At 49.3% G+C, this 17,129-nt stretch overlaps 1 protein-coding gene across 3 annotated transcripts in view; it reads right to left on the minus strand.

Moving 5' to 3' along the window:
- PHF12 (PHD finger protein 12) overlaps positions 1-16,302 on the minus strand; it is a 33,631-nt gene extending 17,329 nt beyond the window's left edge. For 2 of the 3 annotated variants that reach the window (XM_080630192.1, XM_080630191.1), the window contains exons 1-2: positions 15,908-16,302; positions 15,409-15,590 (exon numbers count right to left, since the gene is read on the minus strand). In XM_080630192.1, coding sequence (XP_080486318.1) covers positions 15,409-15,590; positions 15,908-15,973 — 248 coding nt within the window. In that variant the 5' untranslated portion in view covers positions 15,974-16,302. Of the gene's footprint in view, positions 1-15,408; positions 15,591-15,907 lie in introns of those variants that run through there. The other variant, XM_080630193.1, reaches the window with a different exon arrangement.
- Positions 16,303-17,129: the final 827 nt, after the last annotated feature.

The raw sequence follows: 17,129 nt of genomic DNA on the forward strand, positions 1-17,129 counted from the left end.
CAGGCTCTGCTCCCTACAGATGCTCCCTGGTTTTGTCCCCCCCTATATCCACTTCGGAGGACACCTCTAAGCAGCCTTCCACGACACCCATCTCATCTCCACAGGTTCAGAAGACAGCCTTAGAATTGAACAGCAAAGGTAAAAAGATTCACTTGGTGTGCAACACATACACCTCCATCCTAACACCAGTGCCTCCTGAAATAACTTGATTACTCCACATAAGACTACACAGATTCCCGTGCAGCAAGCACAGTCATGTATCCAAGCGTTTGCATCCCCTGGATTTGCAGTGTGAGTCCAACTGAACAAGCTGCCATGAAGTCTACCCACTGCTTCCCATGTACTCCATCCATGGGCACGCTTACTTAATGGTGGAAACCACTTTCTATCTTAAGGCAACCCAAATACTCTTAAAGGCGTCACCATATACAGCTTGCCTTGGCTATGAAGCACAAGATACATCCTACTCATATGGATCTGTACTTACTATAAAAGCTGCACCACATCAAAATGACATTCTCATTTGGATGCTAGAAATAAACCAAAGCAACTTACATGAAGGAGTAAGGAGGATTATTTCGAGAAACACTTCTCCTCAGTTAGAAGCAGAGCAGCATATGTTAGCTGATACTTTCCTTACAGATCCTACTACTAGCCCAAGAACTTCCAACACCTCTTTATCATTAAGATTTGTTATTTCAGCAAAGTGCTGACTGTTGCAGAAGAAGTGTACATGCTGTCAGAAAAACAGGCACTTACCATGCAGCGGGGCGTAAGATAATACTTTTAGAAGTTCTGCCTACTGATGCAGAATGATGACAGCTGCATAGCAAGAGTGCTCCCTTGTGCTCAACACTCAACAGAGAGATGCTCTATCACAGGACCTAGAAGCTCCATTTCCCACTGACTGGGACATCATAGAATCATGGAATAGTTTGGGTTGAAGGGATCTTAAAGCTCATCCAGTCCCAACCCCTGCCACGGGCAGGAACACCTTCCACTGGAGCAGCTTGCTCCAAGCCCCTGTGTCCAACCTGGCCTTGAACACTGCCAGGGATGGGGCAGCCACAGCTTCTCTGGGCACCCTAGGCCAGCGCCTCAGCACCCTCACAGGGAAGAGCTTCTGCCTAAGAGCTCATCTCAGTCTCCCCTCTGGCAGGTTAAAGCCATTCCCCTTGTCTTGTCCCTACAGGCCCTTGTCCAAAGCCCCTCTCCAGGTTTCTCGTAGCCCCTTTAGGCACTGGAGCTGCTCCATGGCTTCCCCAGAGCCTTCTCCTCTTAGCCTGAATAACCCCATCTCTCTCATAAGCTTACAAGACCAGCCCAAGAAGCCACATGAGGGTGAGGAGCCAGACTGTGGTTCACTTCAGGAGTCTCTATACTGTTTATTTCACCTACAGACAGTCATCAAGCCCAACCCAAGTTAAGCTTTAAGTAGTCTCCAGCACCGACAAGCCAGCGACGATAAGACACGTATTTGTTGGCCGGTAAGAGCTGTGCTCTGCAGCAAAGGGAGAGGCTGCCTTCCTTGAGAATCTTGCTCCTAGCACAGGGAAATGGCTTAGGATCCCAGCCCAGGCTCCCAAGCTTGAGCTGTACAAACAAACACGCTTCCTTTGTTTAAACAGAGTCCCGGCGAGCCTTGCCCCGAGCGCACCAGTGTGCCAGCATTAAACCTCCACAGGTACCGCAGCCACCCAGGGTCACACTCGGTCTTGCCTGGAAGACTGAAGGCAGACCGCAGCAAGAACCAAACTGGCAATAACCTCAGCATTTCTGGTGTCAGGCTCCAGGGAATTCAGTAGAGCCAACACATCTGGCAGCCATTTTGAGGAGGAGAGCAGGCTTTCGGAGGCCTCCGTGTTCCAGGCGCTCCAGAAGCGCAGAGCTCCGTGTATATGCACAAACATACCTGCAGCTTATGTTTCGCATTTCCTGGAGGACTTGGATGAACAAGAGATCAGGCTCTAGATGCGAGCACCAAAACCTCGACTACTGGCTGCTTTACATAAAGCCTCAAACGTTTGGCTAAAGCAGTGAGCCCCAAACTGACAGAAGCAGGGAAAGGGGGTGGAAGGAGGAGAGTAACAAATGACCCCGTGTGCTTGCTGCTGCGCAAATCCATTCCGAGCCCTAAGGTGGATCCTGCAACAACTCCTGCTAGAAAGGGAGCTCTCAGATCCACAGCTACAGCGAGCAGGGATTCATCAGGCTCATTCCCCCCCTCCCAACACCTCAGGGGGAAAAGAACCCACAGAATTTGATTTGTTCATAGGGAATTCATCCCTCTGAAGGTACCGACGAGCGTGCCTGAACCGCTGGAAACACGTCTGCCCCATTCCAAGCAGCGTGCCAGGGATCCGCACGCTGCCAGATGCCTCCTGGTTATTTGTTTTAACAGTTACCTCAATCTTACGCCTCTTACAATGAAACAATTAATGCCACCGTGAATCCAGAGAGGTGCCGAGGAGGGTTAGAATGCTTTTCTTCCTCAGTGTATATGTTATTGTCCCATTTGTTATGCTGAACTATCTGCTCAACAACCATGAGATCCTACATGCACAGTACTCTTAAACGACAGCTTGGAGAAGTGTTTTAATGAATGCTGCTACCCAAAGGCTTGTGGAAGGAGGGGGAAAGATTAGTTTCACACCAGCAGTGAGGTTTTAGCTCTCAGAGTAGCCTCCTGAGTTTTTTTGCTTGCTGTCAGGGCCTAGCTGCTATAGCAAGTGTATTAAAAGACTGATTCTGCTTCTCGTGGTTAATGAACTGTTCATCAAGGCAGCCTGCTGCACTAACAAAGACTGATGAACACTGCTCCTGCACCGCTGGCCCCTCTGCGGGCACAGAGTGTTTCCTGGGTCTTAGCATAAAGCCAGGGAAGCGCTAAGGAATGCTGTTTTAATTGAGTAGTTATGACCACATCTGTCAACCTTTTACTGTAAGCATAAGAGAAACTGATTTTTAAGTCTGAACAAGATACTTGATCTTCATAACCACGGCAAGAATTAACACTCTGGCAGGAGCACCACGGCCCTTTTCTCCTTATCTTTCATAGGTTCACTAGCATGCAGATCTCCAGCCCTTAGTGTTGGCTGCCAACAGGACCTGCAATTGTACAGCACCAACTTTATCTTCACTTACAACACATCTCTTTCCAACTACACACCAACGAGATGTACTATCCTGATCCACTGAACCTTTGCTTCAGAGTTTCCCCTTCTGTCATCACAGGAGAGAGCAGTGACCAGCACTGTTTTACCTGGAATGTTTGGTGTGCCCCAAATCAAGCATGCTTCTGAATTGAAGACAAAGACAGCTCTGAAAAACTGGGGCTGCTTTCAAAGTTAGGATCTATACAAACACCTGGAAGACCAACTCACACAAAGCCTCTGAAAATCAAAGGAGATATTTATCACTGTTTATTCAAAAGCCACTACACAGATAGGAAGTCATTTGCCATATTATGAGCCTCATGACTCTTTTCTAAAGAAATGCCATCTCCATTAAATTCAAACTAGATTTGTGTTGTCAGGATTTGCTCTTCCATGGTCAGAACATCATGCAAAGCCTCTCTTAAATAAAGTTTAAATGGCTATGAAGAAATAAATCTTCAAGAGTTACCCACACATTAGGAGTTTTTATCAAGCAAACAATAGCATGAAGCCACTTAGCTTTTCAATTTCACACCCCGGAGCTCTCATACATCAGATGCCTGTTGTAGTCTGAATCCCGTGATTACTCTTCACTTTGCTGACCTCAATAAATAAGTAAACAAACACTCCACGGAATGGCACCTTCTTCACTATGAACTGGGCCACGGCTCTCAAAGGAACCAGTTAGAAGCAAACCTGAAGTTATTTACACACGGCATTCCTGGTGGCCATCTTGCGTCAAAGGCACGTTGACACTGCTGAGAGCGCGCTCCGGACCCACCAGGATACAGCCAGCTATCAGGCTGGGATTGTGGTGGCAGGAAAACAAACCAGTGTCTGGGGAGGCTTTCCTGAATAGCTTGTCTCTGATGTCAGTTGTTTTCAACATCTGACTTAGGGTTTTCTTTTCTGTGCAGAGGAAGATAGCAACTTCACGAAAAAATGTAGGCAAGAACATTTAATCTTCTAAATAACTCAGTGACAGGCTTATAATGAAGGATGCTGGTTATGTTTGCCAGTTAAAGGAAGAAAGCTTTCGGCTCTTCTATTGGACTCCTATTTATCCCAGTGATGGATAGAGCTACAGCTGTTCTACCAGCTTCATAAAGAACAAGGCTCCCCGGCTTCCTACAGCAGGGCCTCAATGCCAGCCGCAACTAAAACAAACCAGGAAACCAACTTCACTGTCAAGGCATTACAAATACCCCATTGAGAAACAGAGAAAGTCACAGCATTTACAAATTCAGGGCTTTGAAACAGTTTTACTGCATCCCAGCTACACACTTCTGCTCACTGCTGCTCCAAAACAGGAGGAGGACACCCAGAGCCTCTACCTTATACATAATAAAAGCACCTGAAACAAACTATCAGCTGTTTCAAGTTTCTCCCCACTGCAACTCTTTTACCTTCCTATTGCAATTCTTGGATCAATGGGAAGTTTACTGTTTTCTGAAGCCAGAAGTCAAGATTCCAAGAGGGTTATTAGGAAAAGTGTCAGCTCTCTCCCTTGTTCCAGTAGTTTCAGGATTATTCTTCAGCACAAACTACTCAGTGAAGGTCTCCAAGTTCTGCTCATTGACATGGATAAAGTCCCAGTGCTCAGGAGTACAAGAAATACCCCTCCCTGGCAGTGTTCAAGGCCAGGTTGGACACACGGGCTTGGAGCAACCTGCTCTAGTGGAAGGTGTCCCTGCCTCTGGCAGGGGGCTGGAACCGTATGAGCTTTAAGATCCCTTCAATCCAAACTATTCTATAGTTCCATGACAGTCTCCCTGATGATGCTGAACATTTCTCAAGCACCAATGCAGACACCACCAAACCTTACATAAGCCAGGCATAATCTTTGCTCTTTACAGACCTGCAAGCACGACCTGATCACATTAACTCTTACACAGTTTCAGGAACTTTCTGGTCTCAACTAGACTTGCCTATGAAGTTAGACCTACTTGAAGCCAGCAGTGCAATCTGCATGACCTACACAGCATCAGCCACTAGACTTTAATCTGTGGTGCATCTCCTCCTGAGGGAACTAGTGAAAAATACCTTGATAGCAGCCAGCATAACTTTGTTCACATTGAAGTGGAAGCCCTGAGAATGCACAGAAAAAGTTTTAAATTAGTAACATCCAGCAAGGAGACCTGGACATCACCGGACAGATCAGTACAGAGTTATTTTAGAATCACAGAATCATAGAATAGTTTGGGTTGGAAAGGACCTTAAGATCATCCAGTTCCAACCCCCCTGCCATGGGCAGGGACACCTCACACTAAACCATGTCACCCAAGGCCTCATCCAACCTGGCCTTGAACACCGCCAGGGATGGAGCATTCACAACCTCCCTGGGCAACCCATTCCAGTGCCTCACCACCCTCACAGTAAAGAACTTCTTCCTTAGATCCAATCTAAACTTCCCCTGTTTAAGTTTGAACCCGTTACCCCTTGTCCTGTCACTACAGTCCCTGATGAAGAGTCCATTCCCAGCATCCTTGTAGGCCCCCTTCAGATACTGGAAGATTTTGCAGTGGCAGATTTTGGCTACCAGTATGCAAGGAAGGGAACTGAAGTGGCCATTTCACAGGTCACCAACTATCCCACCAACTGGAACACTGCATCAGCTTAGCATGCATCTTTCCAGCAGCATGGCCAGAGTTGGAAGTCAGGGTTCAGCAACAGACAGAGAACAGAAGCGTGATTAAAACACCATTTTATAGCCAGACAGTGAGAAACAAGATGCACACAAGTTAAAATTAGGCTAACATAATCTTTCTATGTGCCAGTACAAGAGTGGAGGAAGACTCTAGAAGTCTAAGAAGTAACAGGTATGCTAAATCCCAACATTTCATTTACTGTATGCTTATCTCTACCTTCTAAACCAGCCAGTGTTCACCACCGCAAGGGCAGAACATCATTCAAGCCTCTGGCAGCAGTAAGAACCACAAACCAAAGCACTGGTGCCTTGTGAATTTGAGTATTTTGAAGCCAGTGAAGTTATTTACTTGTACCCACCCTCAAACTGCTACTGCTAGTCCCATCCTGAGAAGGGAAAGCCAAGTACAACATCATGGATGCAGGTGTTACCCACCTTACCTCACTTCCCTTCCTACTGTCACCAGCGTCCTCCCCATGCATAGCCAATCCCAAGGAATCAGGAAAGTTCCCTCACATGGGATGAAGCAGAACATGAAGCAGAACACCTGGGTCGGAGCAAACCCAGGCACAGCTACAGGTTGGGCAGAGAAGGACTTGGGGGTGTTGGTCGATGAAAAAATGAACATGAGCCAGCAGCGTACGCTCGCAGCCCAGAAAGCAACCGTATCCTGGGCTGCATCAAAAGCAGTGTGACCAGCAGGTCGAAGGAGGTGATCCTGCTCCTCTGCTCTGCTCTCGTGAGACCTCACTTGGAGTATTGTGTGCAGTTCTGGTGTCCTCAACATAAAAAGGACATGGAACTGTTGGAACAAGTCCAGAGGAGGCCACGAGGATGATCGGGGGACTGGAGCACCTCCCGTATGAAGACAGGCTGAGAAAGTTGGGGCTGTTCAGCCTGGAGAAGAGAAGGCTGCGTGGAGACCTCAGAGCAGCCTTCCAGTATCTGAAGGGGGCCTACAGGGATGCTGAGGATGGACAACTCATCAGGGACTGTAGTGACAGGACAAGGGGTAACGGGTTCAAACTGAAACAGGGGAAGTTTAGATTGGATCTAAGGAAGAAATTCTTTACTGTGAGGGTGCTGAGGCACTGGAATGGGTTGCCCAGGGAGGTTGTGAATGCTCCATCCCTGGTGGTGTTCAAGGCCAGGTTGGATGAGTCCTTGGGTGGCATGGTTTGGTGTGGGGTGTCCCTGCCCATGGCAGGGGGGTTGGAACTGGATGATCTCAAGGTCCTTTCCAACCCTAACTATTCTATGATTGTATGATTTCTGTCTCAAACTTGACAAACAGGAGAGTCCAATGCATTGGATAAGCTGCATGTAAACATGTGATCACCTAATGTAATTAGCAACTTCTATTTATGGAGAGAACCTGGCCCACAGAGACCATTCCGTAGACAACCCGTTATTACCCTCATTAAAAGCTGACAAAAACTAGTGGGTTTTAAGATATTAAACTTCCATGAAGGTCTAAAATCCACCAAGTACACATCTATATAAATAAATGTGCTTTAAAAACTGTATAATACCACCTGAGGCTTTCTGATCTTGTTTTTCAGTGAGTTTCGCTGGTTATCAACTCTGATATTGGTTATGAACTCTGATATTTGGGACATATCTGCTCGGGAACCATGCAGCTTTTTATTTCTAAGCAGAAATCATGGAATTCAACAGGAAGACTTGTTGACTTTGGAAAATTTGGGTCAGATGCAGAAATTCAAGTGTTCTGCACATCCTGACTCCTGTTTCTTTTCCATGCATCACTCATGTCTGCATTGCAGACAATAGCAACAATAGCCTGAATTCAGCGTCCAGGTTCATTGTTAAGTGTTCAGATCTTTACAGCACCATCTTCTTAACAGATTAGAAGTCATCTTCACAAAGCAGGATGACACACAGGGCAGCATCAGGGAAAAAAAGGCCTGAGGAACAACACAGCTCAAGTGAGAATCGCTTCATCCAATTTTGATTTTAAAGAACAATAAATGAAGAGACATCTCTGGTGGGGGAAGAAAAAATAATCAAAACACAGGTCTGAGAGGTTTCAGAGGAGCGAACACATTCAGCCCCAGCCATCCTGAATGCGTTCCAAGGAGACAGGGGTGAAAGGACAGAAGCAATAAGGTGGAAAAAAGGAAAGCAGCACATTAGAAGAGGATGAAGGACAGATCCATAAAAGCAAAAGGATGAATTTGTCTTCACACAGGCACAAGTGAAGTGTAATTCTGACATCTCCATGTGGATGAGGCTTTCCCATGAACACAGGGGAAGAGATGGAAAAGAGCAGCAATAGAAAAACCCACCAAAAGAAGGGCATGCATTTTTCTCTGCTTTTTCCAGATCACCTTCATATCCTGCTCCTGCTGCTATTCTAGACGGAGATCACTGGGAAGTTCATGTGCTGCTTGCCCAAAGTCAGGGGCTGTCCAGGCAGGTGTTTCACACCAATCACTAGCGCTTGCCAGAAATTCAGCATGGGGCTTGCAGCCTCCTAAATTGCATCCTCAGGCCACTGCTTTCTGCAGGCTTCAAAGCGGGTAATCTCCAGCTCCATCTAGTTTACTTCAAGTGACTCGTGCAGAGCAGACATCAGCAGAAATAGGTTAGAGTTGTGTTCAGGCACCACGTTTCCCTCAGCTGGCTGAGATGCTCTTTGCCTTTTGTACTCATGATCTGACACAGCGACTGGAAGAATGACTTCTAGATTCTTTTTCCTTCATTTTTGGCCATAAGAAGCACTTACTCCATACCCTAAAAAGGTATGCAATTGCATTACATCTGACATCTGTCAACCCCTTTGTTAAAAGGAAGGTACAACGCCATTTTTACTCAGCTTACAGCTACTGGATACCACAGCATTCCTTTGAGGAAGCTGGGCAAACATCCTGAGAGCAGTGGAGTCGGAAGCAACATAAATCGACTACAAAAGGAGAAAAAGCCAGCTGTGACATTCTGACCATGTCACAGGAATCACAAGTTTAGCCAGTAACCTGACGTGACAAGATACTTTTTGCTTACACTCCCTTCTTTTAAACCCACTACTTCATTCCCCTACAACAAATGCATACTATAATCTCAGATACATTAGCATTCTCACAACTCCTAGCTTACTTCCTGACTGGTTAAACACAGGTACATCCTCCTCATGTGATTTATATTGCAACAGGCAGCACACCCCGACTATACAGACTTTGTAACACTTGCTCTCAGGAAGATACAATGTCCTTCCTGCTCTGGAAGCTCTCTTTCTTCTCGGCAGGTTTCTGCTATTTGCTACTGACTCAAGGATTAGTAAGGGCTCTGGAGCACAGGAAAAAATCAAGAGCCTGACACCTACCAGTGAGTCAGTCCAGCAACAAAACCAGCTTAACATCCATCCACTTGTGTGGGTCAATAAACAGAATTGATGTTAGTGCCTTTATTATGCAGAAAGGCTGTTTCAGTATTGATGCTACAACTGAAATCCTGAATTGACTCTGTTTTATACAAGGAACCAGCCAGGAGCCTTGCCCTCCGTGCAGTGTGTTCTTCACACCACCACAACAGCACCTACAAGCCAAGTCAAAAAGGTGAGTTTCAGGAAGAAAAAGCAGCATATTTGGTCCTGACTCCTATCAAAAATACACAGCTCTGTTCCTGACAACACTGTGGGGGCCCTCCCCACTCCAGATGTCCTTCACACCCTCTGTAAGAGAAGCACAGCCTGATGCTAGACATGCTCATCATTACCACTTCCCATTTACTACCCCCACCTAAAGCAACACTGAGAAATGTAAAGAGAGGGAAGAATAATGAGTATTACATGATTTTGTGTACTAAACACAGTCCTCCCATTCCCAACTCCAAGATCCGCAGGCGGGTGTACAATCTTAACAGCTTGTCCATGATAAAAGACATGAGGCAAGCTAAATAAGGTGAATATATTTACAAGATAGTGCTAAGATCTCCATAACAAACAGTCATTAGCAGATTAGTATTATGAATCTAATCCAATTAAGAATTTCCTTTGCAAATGCCTGGAGGAGCTGGAATTCCTCTGGGAAGACCTTTCCATGAGTCACGCCTGCAGGTCTGACACACCAGGAAAGACCAGCTCTGAAGCAGCATGAACAAAGCCCTGAACCCCACCTTGAAGCCACTGCAATCTACTGAACTTTAGGAGTCCACAAAGAAAGAGTCCTCAGTCCCACAAGTCCCAGTCAACAAAACTGGCACTTTCCCAAGCAAAGGGACAAAACAGCAGAGAACTTTCCTTATTAACAGTCTCATACTGTGCCTTTTAAACAGCTCCAGTTCATTATGGGTGTTTGACATAATGCTAGTCCATACAGCAGCCATGCCTGAAGACAAAGCGTTAAGCAGCTAAACATCCCTTCTTGACTGTGTCAGAACCCTAATGCCTTGCTCCTACCACTTTATGCTGATAGTGAAAGCAGCAGCAGCGATCCACGGCTTGATCAGAATGCCCAACTCTTGCCCATGCTGCAAAATCTGCTCACTCTCAGTTTAACACAAGCACACACAGGTGAGAATCATGGTTTGTAAGCCCCAAAGTTGGATTAATTCATCAGATTCTTACTGTGAATGGTTTTCTGGTGCCCTCAGCTTAAATTGGTAGATTTGGGCTGACCTTATCTGCCTTTGCATGGAGCGATTTAGGACAAAACAAGGAGAAGGAAAGATCTCATTGGTAAAACTTTGCTCAACAGAACTGCCAAGACTGATCATGTTACCACACCTGCAGGAACATGCGCAGTGACCCTCCACAGTAAGGAACCAAGGCAGTGCCACTGCTTCCTTCTAGTTTAGGATCGAGACCAGGCTGGTCCCAATGCTACCCAATATCAGAACCAAAGACACACAAACCCCACACTTTAGGTGGGTTTTAAAAAGTATATACTTAAAACTATTGTTTTAACAAACTATCAGTAAAGGTAGATACGTTTAAATTAATGTTTGGAACAGAAGAGCTTACTCTGATCTTCAAAATGCAACCACATGAACATTCAAGTAGGTGTTTTGCCAGTTATTTAATGTCAAATCAACCCAGAAAGCTTCAAAATACAAACTTTCTGCAGTTAAACCACAAGCTTTTGAAGCTGTCAGAAGCGCCAGCAACACAATGAAGTCAATATACAGAAACTTGCTCCTCTGTAGTTCACTATTAGGGATGAAGCTAACCTCTCCAGCAGCATTTCTGGCCATCCTGCCACTCCTTGCAGCAGCAGATGCTTCAGACCATTCAAAGCTTCACCTGAAACTCTGGAGGCAGCCAAAGATGCCCATTAGAGGAAGGATTAGCTAACACAATAGACAGGCTAAAGTTTCCCTCCCCTCCCAGAGAATGGATATTTATGTAAAAAACCCAAATCCAGACCAAATGCCAAGATAAAAGCAGGACATTTCAGACCTGAGTAAAGGGGGGAAGAGTTATAGGTGTCCTACCTAACACAACTTTTTCCCACTCTTTGTGCAAAGCACTTACCCACTGTGACTCATAGAAAATATGCAAAACTCAGGCTAGTTTAAGCTTCACTCCTTCTCTTTGCAGCTCTGTTACTCCAGTTCTTCGACAACTTTGGCAAAGACTGCCAAAATGAAGGAGAAATGGAGCCAAAGGCTCCAAATATAAACATGGAGAGGGAAGTGTTGATGGAGCTAGCAGGCCCTAGTATGGGTGCAGCGCACCTCTCCAGCAGCTAAGGAAAGTGTTTTTGCTGGGCAGTGCCATCAAACTGGTACTGTCTGTTTAGGGTAGGGGGCAGCTTTAGGTACCTCAGGTCACTTTGCCGTGCTAGCAGTGCCTCATAGCCAGCAGCAGGGATTTGTAAGAGGGATGTGAAGAGCAGCATTCAGCAAGGTTGGTGATTTTGGGCTTCTCCCACCGAAAACTCAGGCAGTGAGACTTCAAAAACAGGGATGAAAAAAAAACCTCGACACAAAACTGTTCTGTGTTAGTTCTCCCTCCTGTTGTCATTCCCCTCCCCCTGCTTGTTAACTAAACTTTTCCTCTCCCAGGGACCTTTCTAATCCTTCAGCGAAGCTGTAATGAATTTGCAACATCAGACACTGCAAACGGGCTTCAACGTGAATCGAGTTTACCACGAGCTCCAGAAAACACAGGGAATTCTAACAATCACATAGCCAGAAGGAGGATATAAAAGGGGAAGAATAGAAAAGCACTGGAAAATTGGGTTTCAATCATGTAAAGAAGGAGCGTACACCATTCCCAGGGGCCTGGGTTAAGGCAGAACAACAGAATGGAAATGCAGGCTGCACCATTACCCAAAGCAGCGGATTATGGGCAAACAGTATAACCAAAAGCAGACTTAAGAGCTAAAAACCCTTCACTCTGTTTCAAGAATTACTAAGGACTGAAAAAACCCCAGCCCTCTCTGTAAATTCAAACCTGAAGACAGTCACCTGACCACAACACTAATCCAAGTATATTGAAACTAAGTGTCTGGAAGGGATTTTACACTTTCCTGTATCCCTTCCACCAAGCCACTTTATCTGCAGCCTGGCTGGTGATCCTCCTGCTCTATGGGCTCTCACAGTACCTGCAGGAGTTTTATGCTGAGCTAGAGGTTCTGAAATGGAGTTGTGAGAAGAGCTGACACGCTGACAGATGAATGAGGAAGCCACTTGCACAATGCATCAACAGAACTTGTTATTTACCATCAGAGATGTGCAATACTATCAGGCTCGGAAAGTTTGGGGGATTTTGGCCGAGTGTCTTCTGTTTCCTGCAGACAACAACAGGTTCAGACCCCAAACAGAAGTTAGAGCAAAGTGCTGAAGTTTGAGCACCACACACTTACCTAATGAAGCCAACTTGCTCACTACAGGTTCAAACAACACGACAGAGAAGACTTCTTGACACAGGAAGACACCAAACTAGTTTATGGGCTACTGAGCTGGGTTAACTCCTGGGTTTGTCTCCAGCTGCCTGCACGACTTGGGCTGATCACACCCTTGTCATTCATTGTCTTTTATAGTATGGTCTCTCTACACAGCTTTAATCAACTGATTACAAACCCCAGACCAATTAAGAGCTGCTCTTCTTAATTTCTCTTTAATTTTTTCTATGCTGATAATAAATGCAACCTGGTGCTAAAGACTGTAATACATATTTAAAGAACAGGTAAGCTGTCGACACTATTCAGCTACTATGCCCCAGCAGAGCATTTAAACTGCTATCCAAATGACTTCAAACAAGCATTGCATTACAGCTGCTACTCTTCAAAAACAAAACCAAAAGGAGGCAGAAAGGAAGTTACAAGTGCTGCCTTTATGCCTAAGTTTATAGCCAGAAAAGAAGCTTACTTCAAGGAAGGTGCAGGTGGTAAAAGGAAGAAAACAGGAATACAAAACCTGAGCATCCTTTCAAGACAACCTGGTTCACAGGAAGACCTTGGCCAAGCCATGGACAGGCTTCCATGAGCAGGGAGGCAGAACCAGATCCCAGCCAGAGAGCTTTAGGTGAAGCCTATCTCCTGTGCCACTCCAAACCATGCCACATCCCACAGCAGGGTCTGTGCCACTGTCAAAAGGACACCCCAGGAAAAGCAACAACTGAAGTGAGAAAGCATCATCACAACTGCTCCTTCCATTTCTGTTTCAAAAGATGACCAGCTAGCCAAAAGTATATACATTTTAAGTAATTATAATGTAACTAACTCAAGCACAGCCAAAGCTTTACCAATACCCGATTTACACGACTGCTTCCCACTCACCAACTACAAGAAACTTGCCAAATTAAGTCATGAAATTCAGCCAGATTTAGCCAGGCACAAAGCGGTCTCATTTACAGTTAGACTTAACCAAGACTCAAGAGTCAACCAGGAAGCCCTACAGCATTAGTCATAGCTCTTCCACCTCAAAACGTGAAGCTTTAACCATAGCTCCAGCCTCGCTAAGAGAAGGCTCAGGATGCGCTCAGCAGCATCTGAAAGCAAACACTGAATTTTTAAGCAACTATGCCACGGAGAAGTTAACCCCCCCCCCCCAGAACTTCAATTAAAGCCCATCAAGAATGCTGGACAAAAATAATTAAACAATTAGTGTCCTCCTAGTAAATGTTAGAGGATCTGCACTACCACCAGTAGCACTTCCTGAGGGTAGGAGGGGATGATGTCATGGCTGCATGCTACAGCATTGTCGGGTTCGTCTGGCTACATGCTGCTAACGGGACACTCCCTACAGAACTGTGACCACACACTCGGTTTTCCTGGTATCAGCAATCAGTTTAATAAGTGTTCAGAGACCTGCAATTAGCATAGAAACGCAGTGCAACCACCAAGTAAAAAAGGGGGAGAGAAAAAAGCAGACAGACAGCTGTAACAGGGTGGCAAACAAAGCTCCAAAGCATGAAAGAGAGAAAGGAATGTGGTTAAAAAATCTCCCCTAAGGAAGAATACTCTCTACGCCCGAGCTCCAGCTGTTTGACTTGCCCCGCTCCCTCCTCCACTCCATTATCCATTCTGGCTGTGCTAATTTAACACAAACCGCCTGCGTCAACTGTTGAAGGGGAGATGCGGGTAAGGCAGCCTGGGATGCATCCAGAAAAAGGGGAAAAACTTTGGGATGGAAAGTTGAGGTGCTTTTTGGAGCGGGTCGCTTTGTGCCAAGAGCTCAGGAAGCTGCGAGGGAAGGCAGCAAGAGTCCTTCCCCGCTGCAGCCTGCACCGACCAGAGCTTCACCACCGCCTCCACATGCACCTCGGCTCTCACACTGCACCCAGATTTGCATGCAGGGAGATGTGCCTTCACCCACAAAGCCACCCAACGCCCTGCACGAGGATCCCAATGCCCCCCAGTCCACAGCAGACACTGCGAGAACAGGTCTGGAGTAAGGAGGAAGAGGGGAAAAAAAGGAGGGAAAGGAATAAACACGGCCAATCTTAAAGCCTGGAGGGCCAGATTGTCCACAGGGAAGGTGTTTTCACGTTGGAGGGAGCGCTGCGAGAGTTTGGAAGTCACAAATGCAGCCAAAATGGCGCTGAGAATAAAAATATAATTTAAAGGAAGGTCGCCATATTGTAAACAGTGAGGCAGGGAGACACAGAGACAGCAACCTCCATTATTCCCAGCAGCTGCAGCAGCACGGAAGCGCTGGGAATGTCAGGCCTGGTGCGGAGACGCCACCACCGCTTCCTTCCCTCCCTCCGGCCACAGCGCTCCGGAGGGTCCCCCCCCAAGCAAAGCACCCTCGGAGAGGGGTGAGGAGGGGAAGTTACCCGCTGGGGAGGGTGGAGGAAGGCCGGGCAGGGGCAGCAGCAGCGCGGGCAGGCCGCGCAGCCAGGGCCTCGCTCCTCCTCCAGGCCTCTTGGCCACTGTTCAGCACATAAAGAAAAGAGGGTGGCGGACCCCCACCCGCAGGGAGGGCAGCCAGAACGCTTTGCACCCCGGCTGCTGTGGATTAACCACAGAGAAGGGGATGGACATGAGCGGGAGGGGGTGCAGGTTTGCATCTCCTTTTTGTTCCTGCGGTGCACCCCCCTTTTCCCAGGGCAAAGCTAACGGGGAGCAGGAGCTGCTGGAGGGAAGGTGCTGCCTGGGCCGGGATGGCTGGAGCCGGAGGGAGGACAGCGCCGAGCCTTACCAGCACTGGAGGTGGAAAGCGGCGGGGCAGTGATCGCAGCACAGCAGATCCCCTCCTTCCTTGCAGCTATCGCAGCTATCGTGGTTAGTGGCCCTGCCACTTCGCCTGGGCTCCTTCTCGGGCCTCCTGCTCTTCTTTTCCCCATCTTCGCTCTTGGGGGGAGCCAGGAGGGCCTGGATTTGCTGCACGGACAGACACACAGACAGCGCCTCTGAGGGGCTGGCACCGACCCTGACCCCAAGCGCCCTTCTCCCGCCTCACCGACGAGGGGAAAACGGCCCCGGGGGGGGACAGGACACAAGGCCTCTGCCGGGCCCGCCCCGCCCGCCGGGCCCGTGTCCGGAGGGCCTCTCCCGGGGATTGGGCGAGCTGCCTCCGTCCCTCCGCACTTCCTTCTATGGCCACGGGGCTCCGGGGGGTGGGTGCCCCTCGCCATTTTGCAGCCCCGCGGCCTCCTCCGGTCCAGGCCTCTCCCCCCCGTCCGCCGCCCGGGCCTCACCTCCATGAGCCCCCCAGAGGTGTCCAGGTCGTAGACGATCGTCTTGGTCTCCATCTTCTCCCACATTCATCCAGCCCGGGAGCGGCCCCGAGAGCCGCCCCCCCCCGGCGAGAGGGAGCGAGGCGGGGATGGGGGCTTGTTATGAGGGGGGTCAAGGGAAGGGGGGTGGCCCCTCAGCGACGGCGGCTCCGCGTCGAGGCGGGGGGCGGGCGGCGGGGCCTAGCCCACGGGCCGCTGCCTCCTCCGCCTGCAGGCGGGCCCGGGGGCGGCCGCGGGGGTCCCCGCTCCCGCTGCCATGCCGTGTGAGGGGAGGGAGGGGAAGGGGCGGCCCCGCGCCCGCCGCCGCCGCACACGCACCGCGCACGCACCGCGCACAGGCGGCGCCGACGCTCCGAGCCCCACCGCGCATGCGCACCCCGCGCCGCCTCCCGCGGTCAGCCCTGGCGCGCCGGTAGAGGGCGGGGGGGGGGGGGGGGGCAGAGCGTACATAGCGCTACCGCGCATGCGCCATGCCCGCTGCGCGCACAGGCGCGGTAAAAGAGAGGGGCGGAGCGAAAGAGGGCGGCGCGCAGGCGCGTGGCCGCCGTCACGTCCCCCGGGTGGTGCCGCCGCCCGTGACGTCACGACGCAAGGGAAGGTGGGCCCTGCCTGCCCGCAGAGGGCGCGCCGGCGCGGAATCATTCCCGTGACGTCACCCCAGCGGAGGCCACGCCTCTTAAAGCGGCAATGTCCCCCCGTGCAGAGCAACGGGGAATGATGTCTTGGGTTCCCGGGGGGGCACACTGGAATGCAGGGGGGGGTGCACCCCCATGCAGGGCTGCCCTGCTGAGGAAGACGCCACCGCTTCTTCTAAAACACCTGTTTTTATTAATGAAACAACCAAAAGATGGGGGGGGTCCTCTCCACCCCAGGGACCCCCAGCCCGGGCGGGACCCGTCAGGGGGTGGGCCACAGCCATACCCGGTGTCCCCCCTTCTCGCCCGGGTCCGTCCCCGCTGGGGTGCCGGGGCAGACGGGGAGGACACGTCGGTGGCGGAGGGGACACCCCAGGGAGGGAGAAGCAAGCGGGAGGCCCGGGGGGGGACGCAGCATGCTCGGTGTGGGGGACACACGACACGTCCCTGCGTGGCGGCGGTGGGAGACACGTGGGTGCAGGGGGGGCAGGACCTGTGCTGGGGTGGGAGAGGTGGGGGGCACCCCCATGGCCACCCAAATCCCTTTA

The sequence above is a fragment of the Psittacula echo genome, assembly GCF_963264785.1.
Source record: "Psittacula echo genome assembly, chromosome: 15".
NCBI lineage: Eukaryota > Metazoa > Chordata > Aves > Psittaciformes > Psittacidae > Psittacula > Psittacula echo.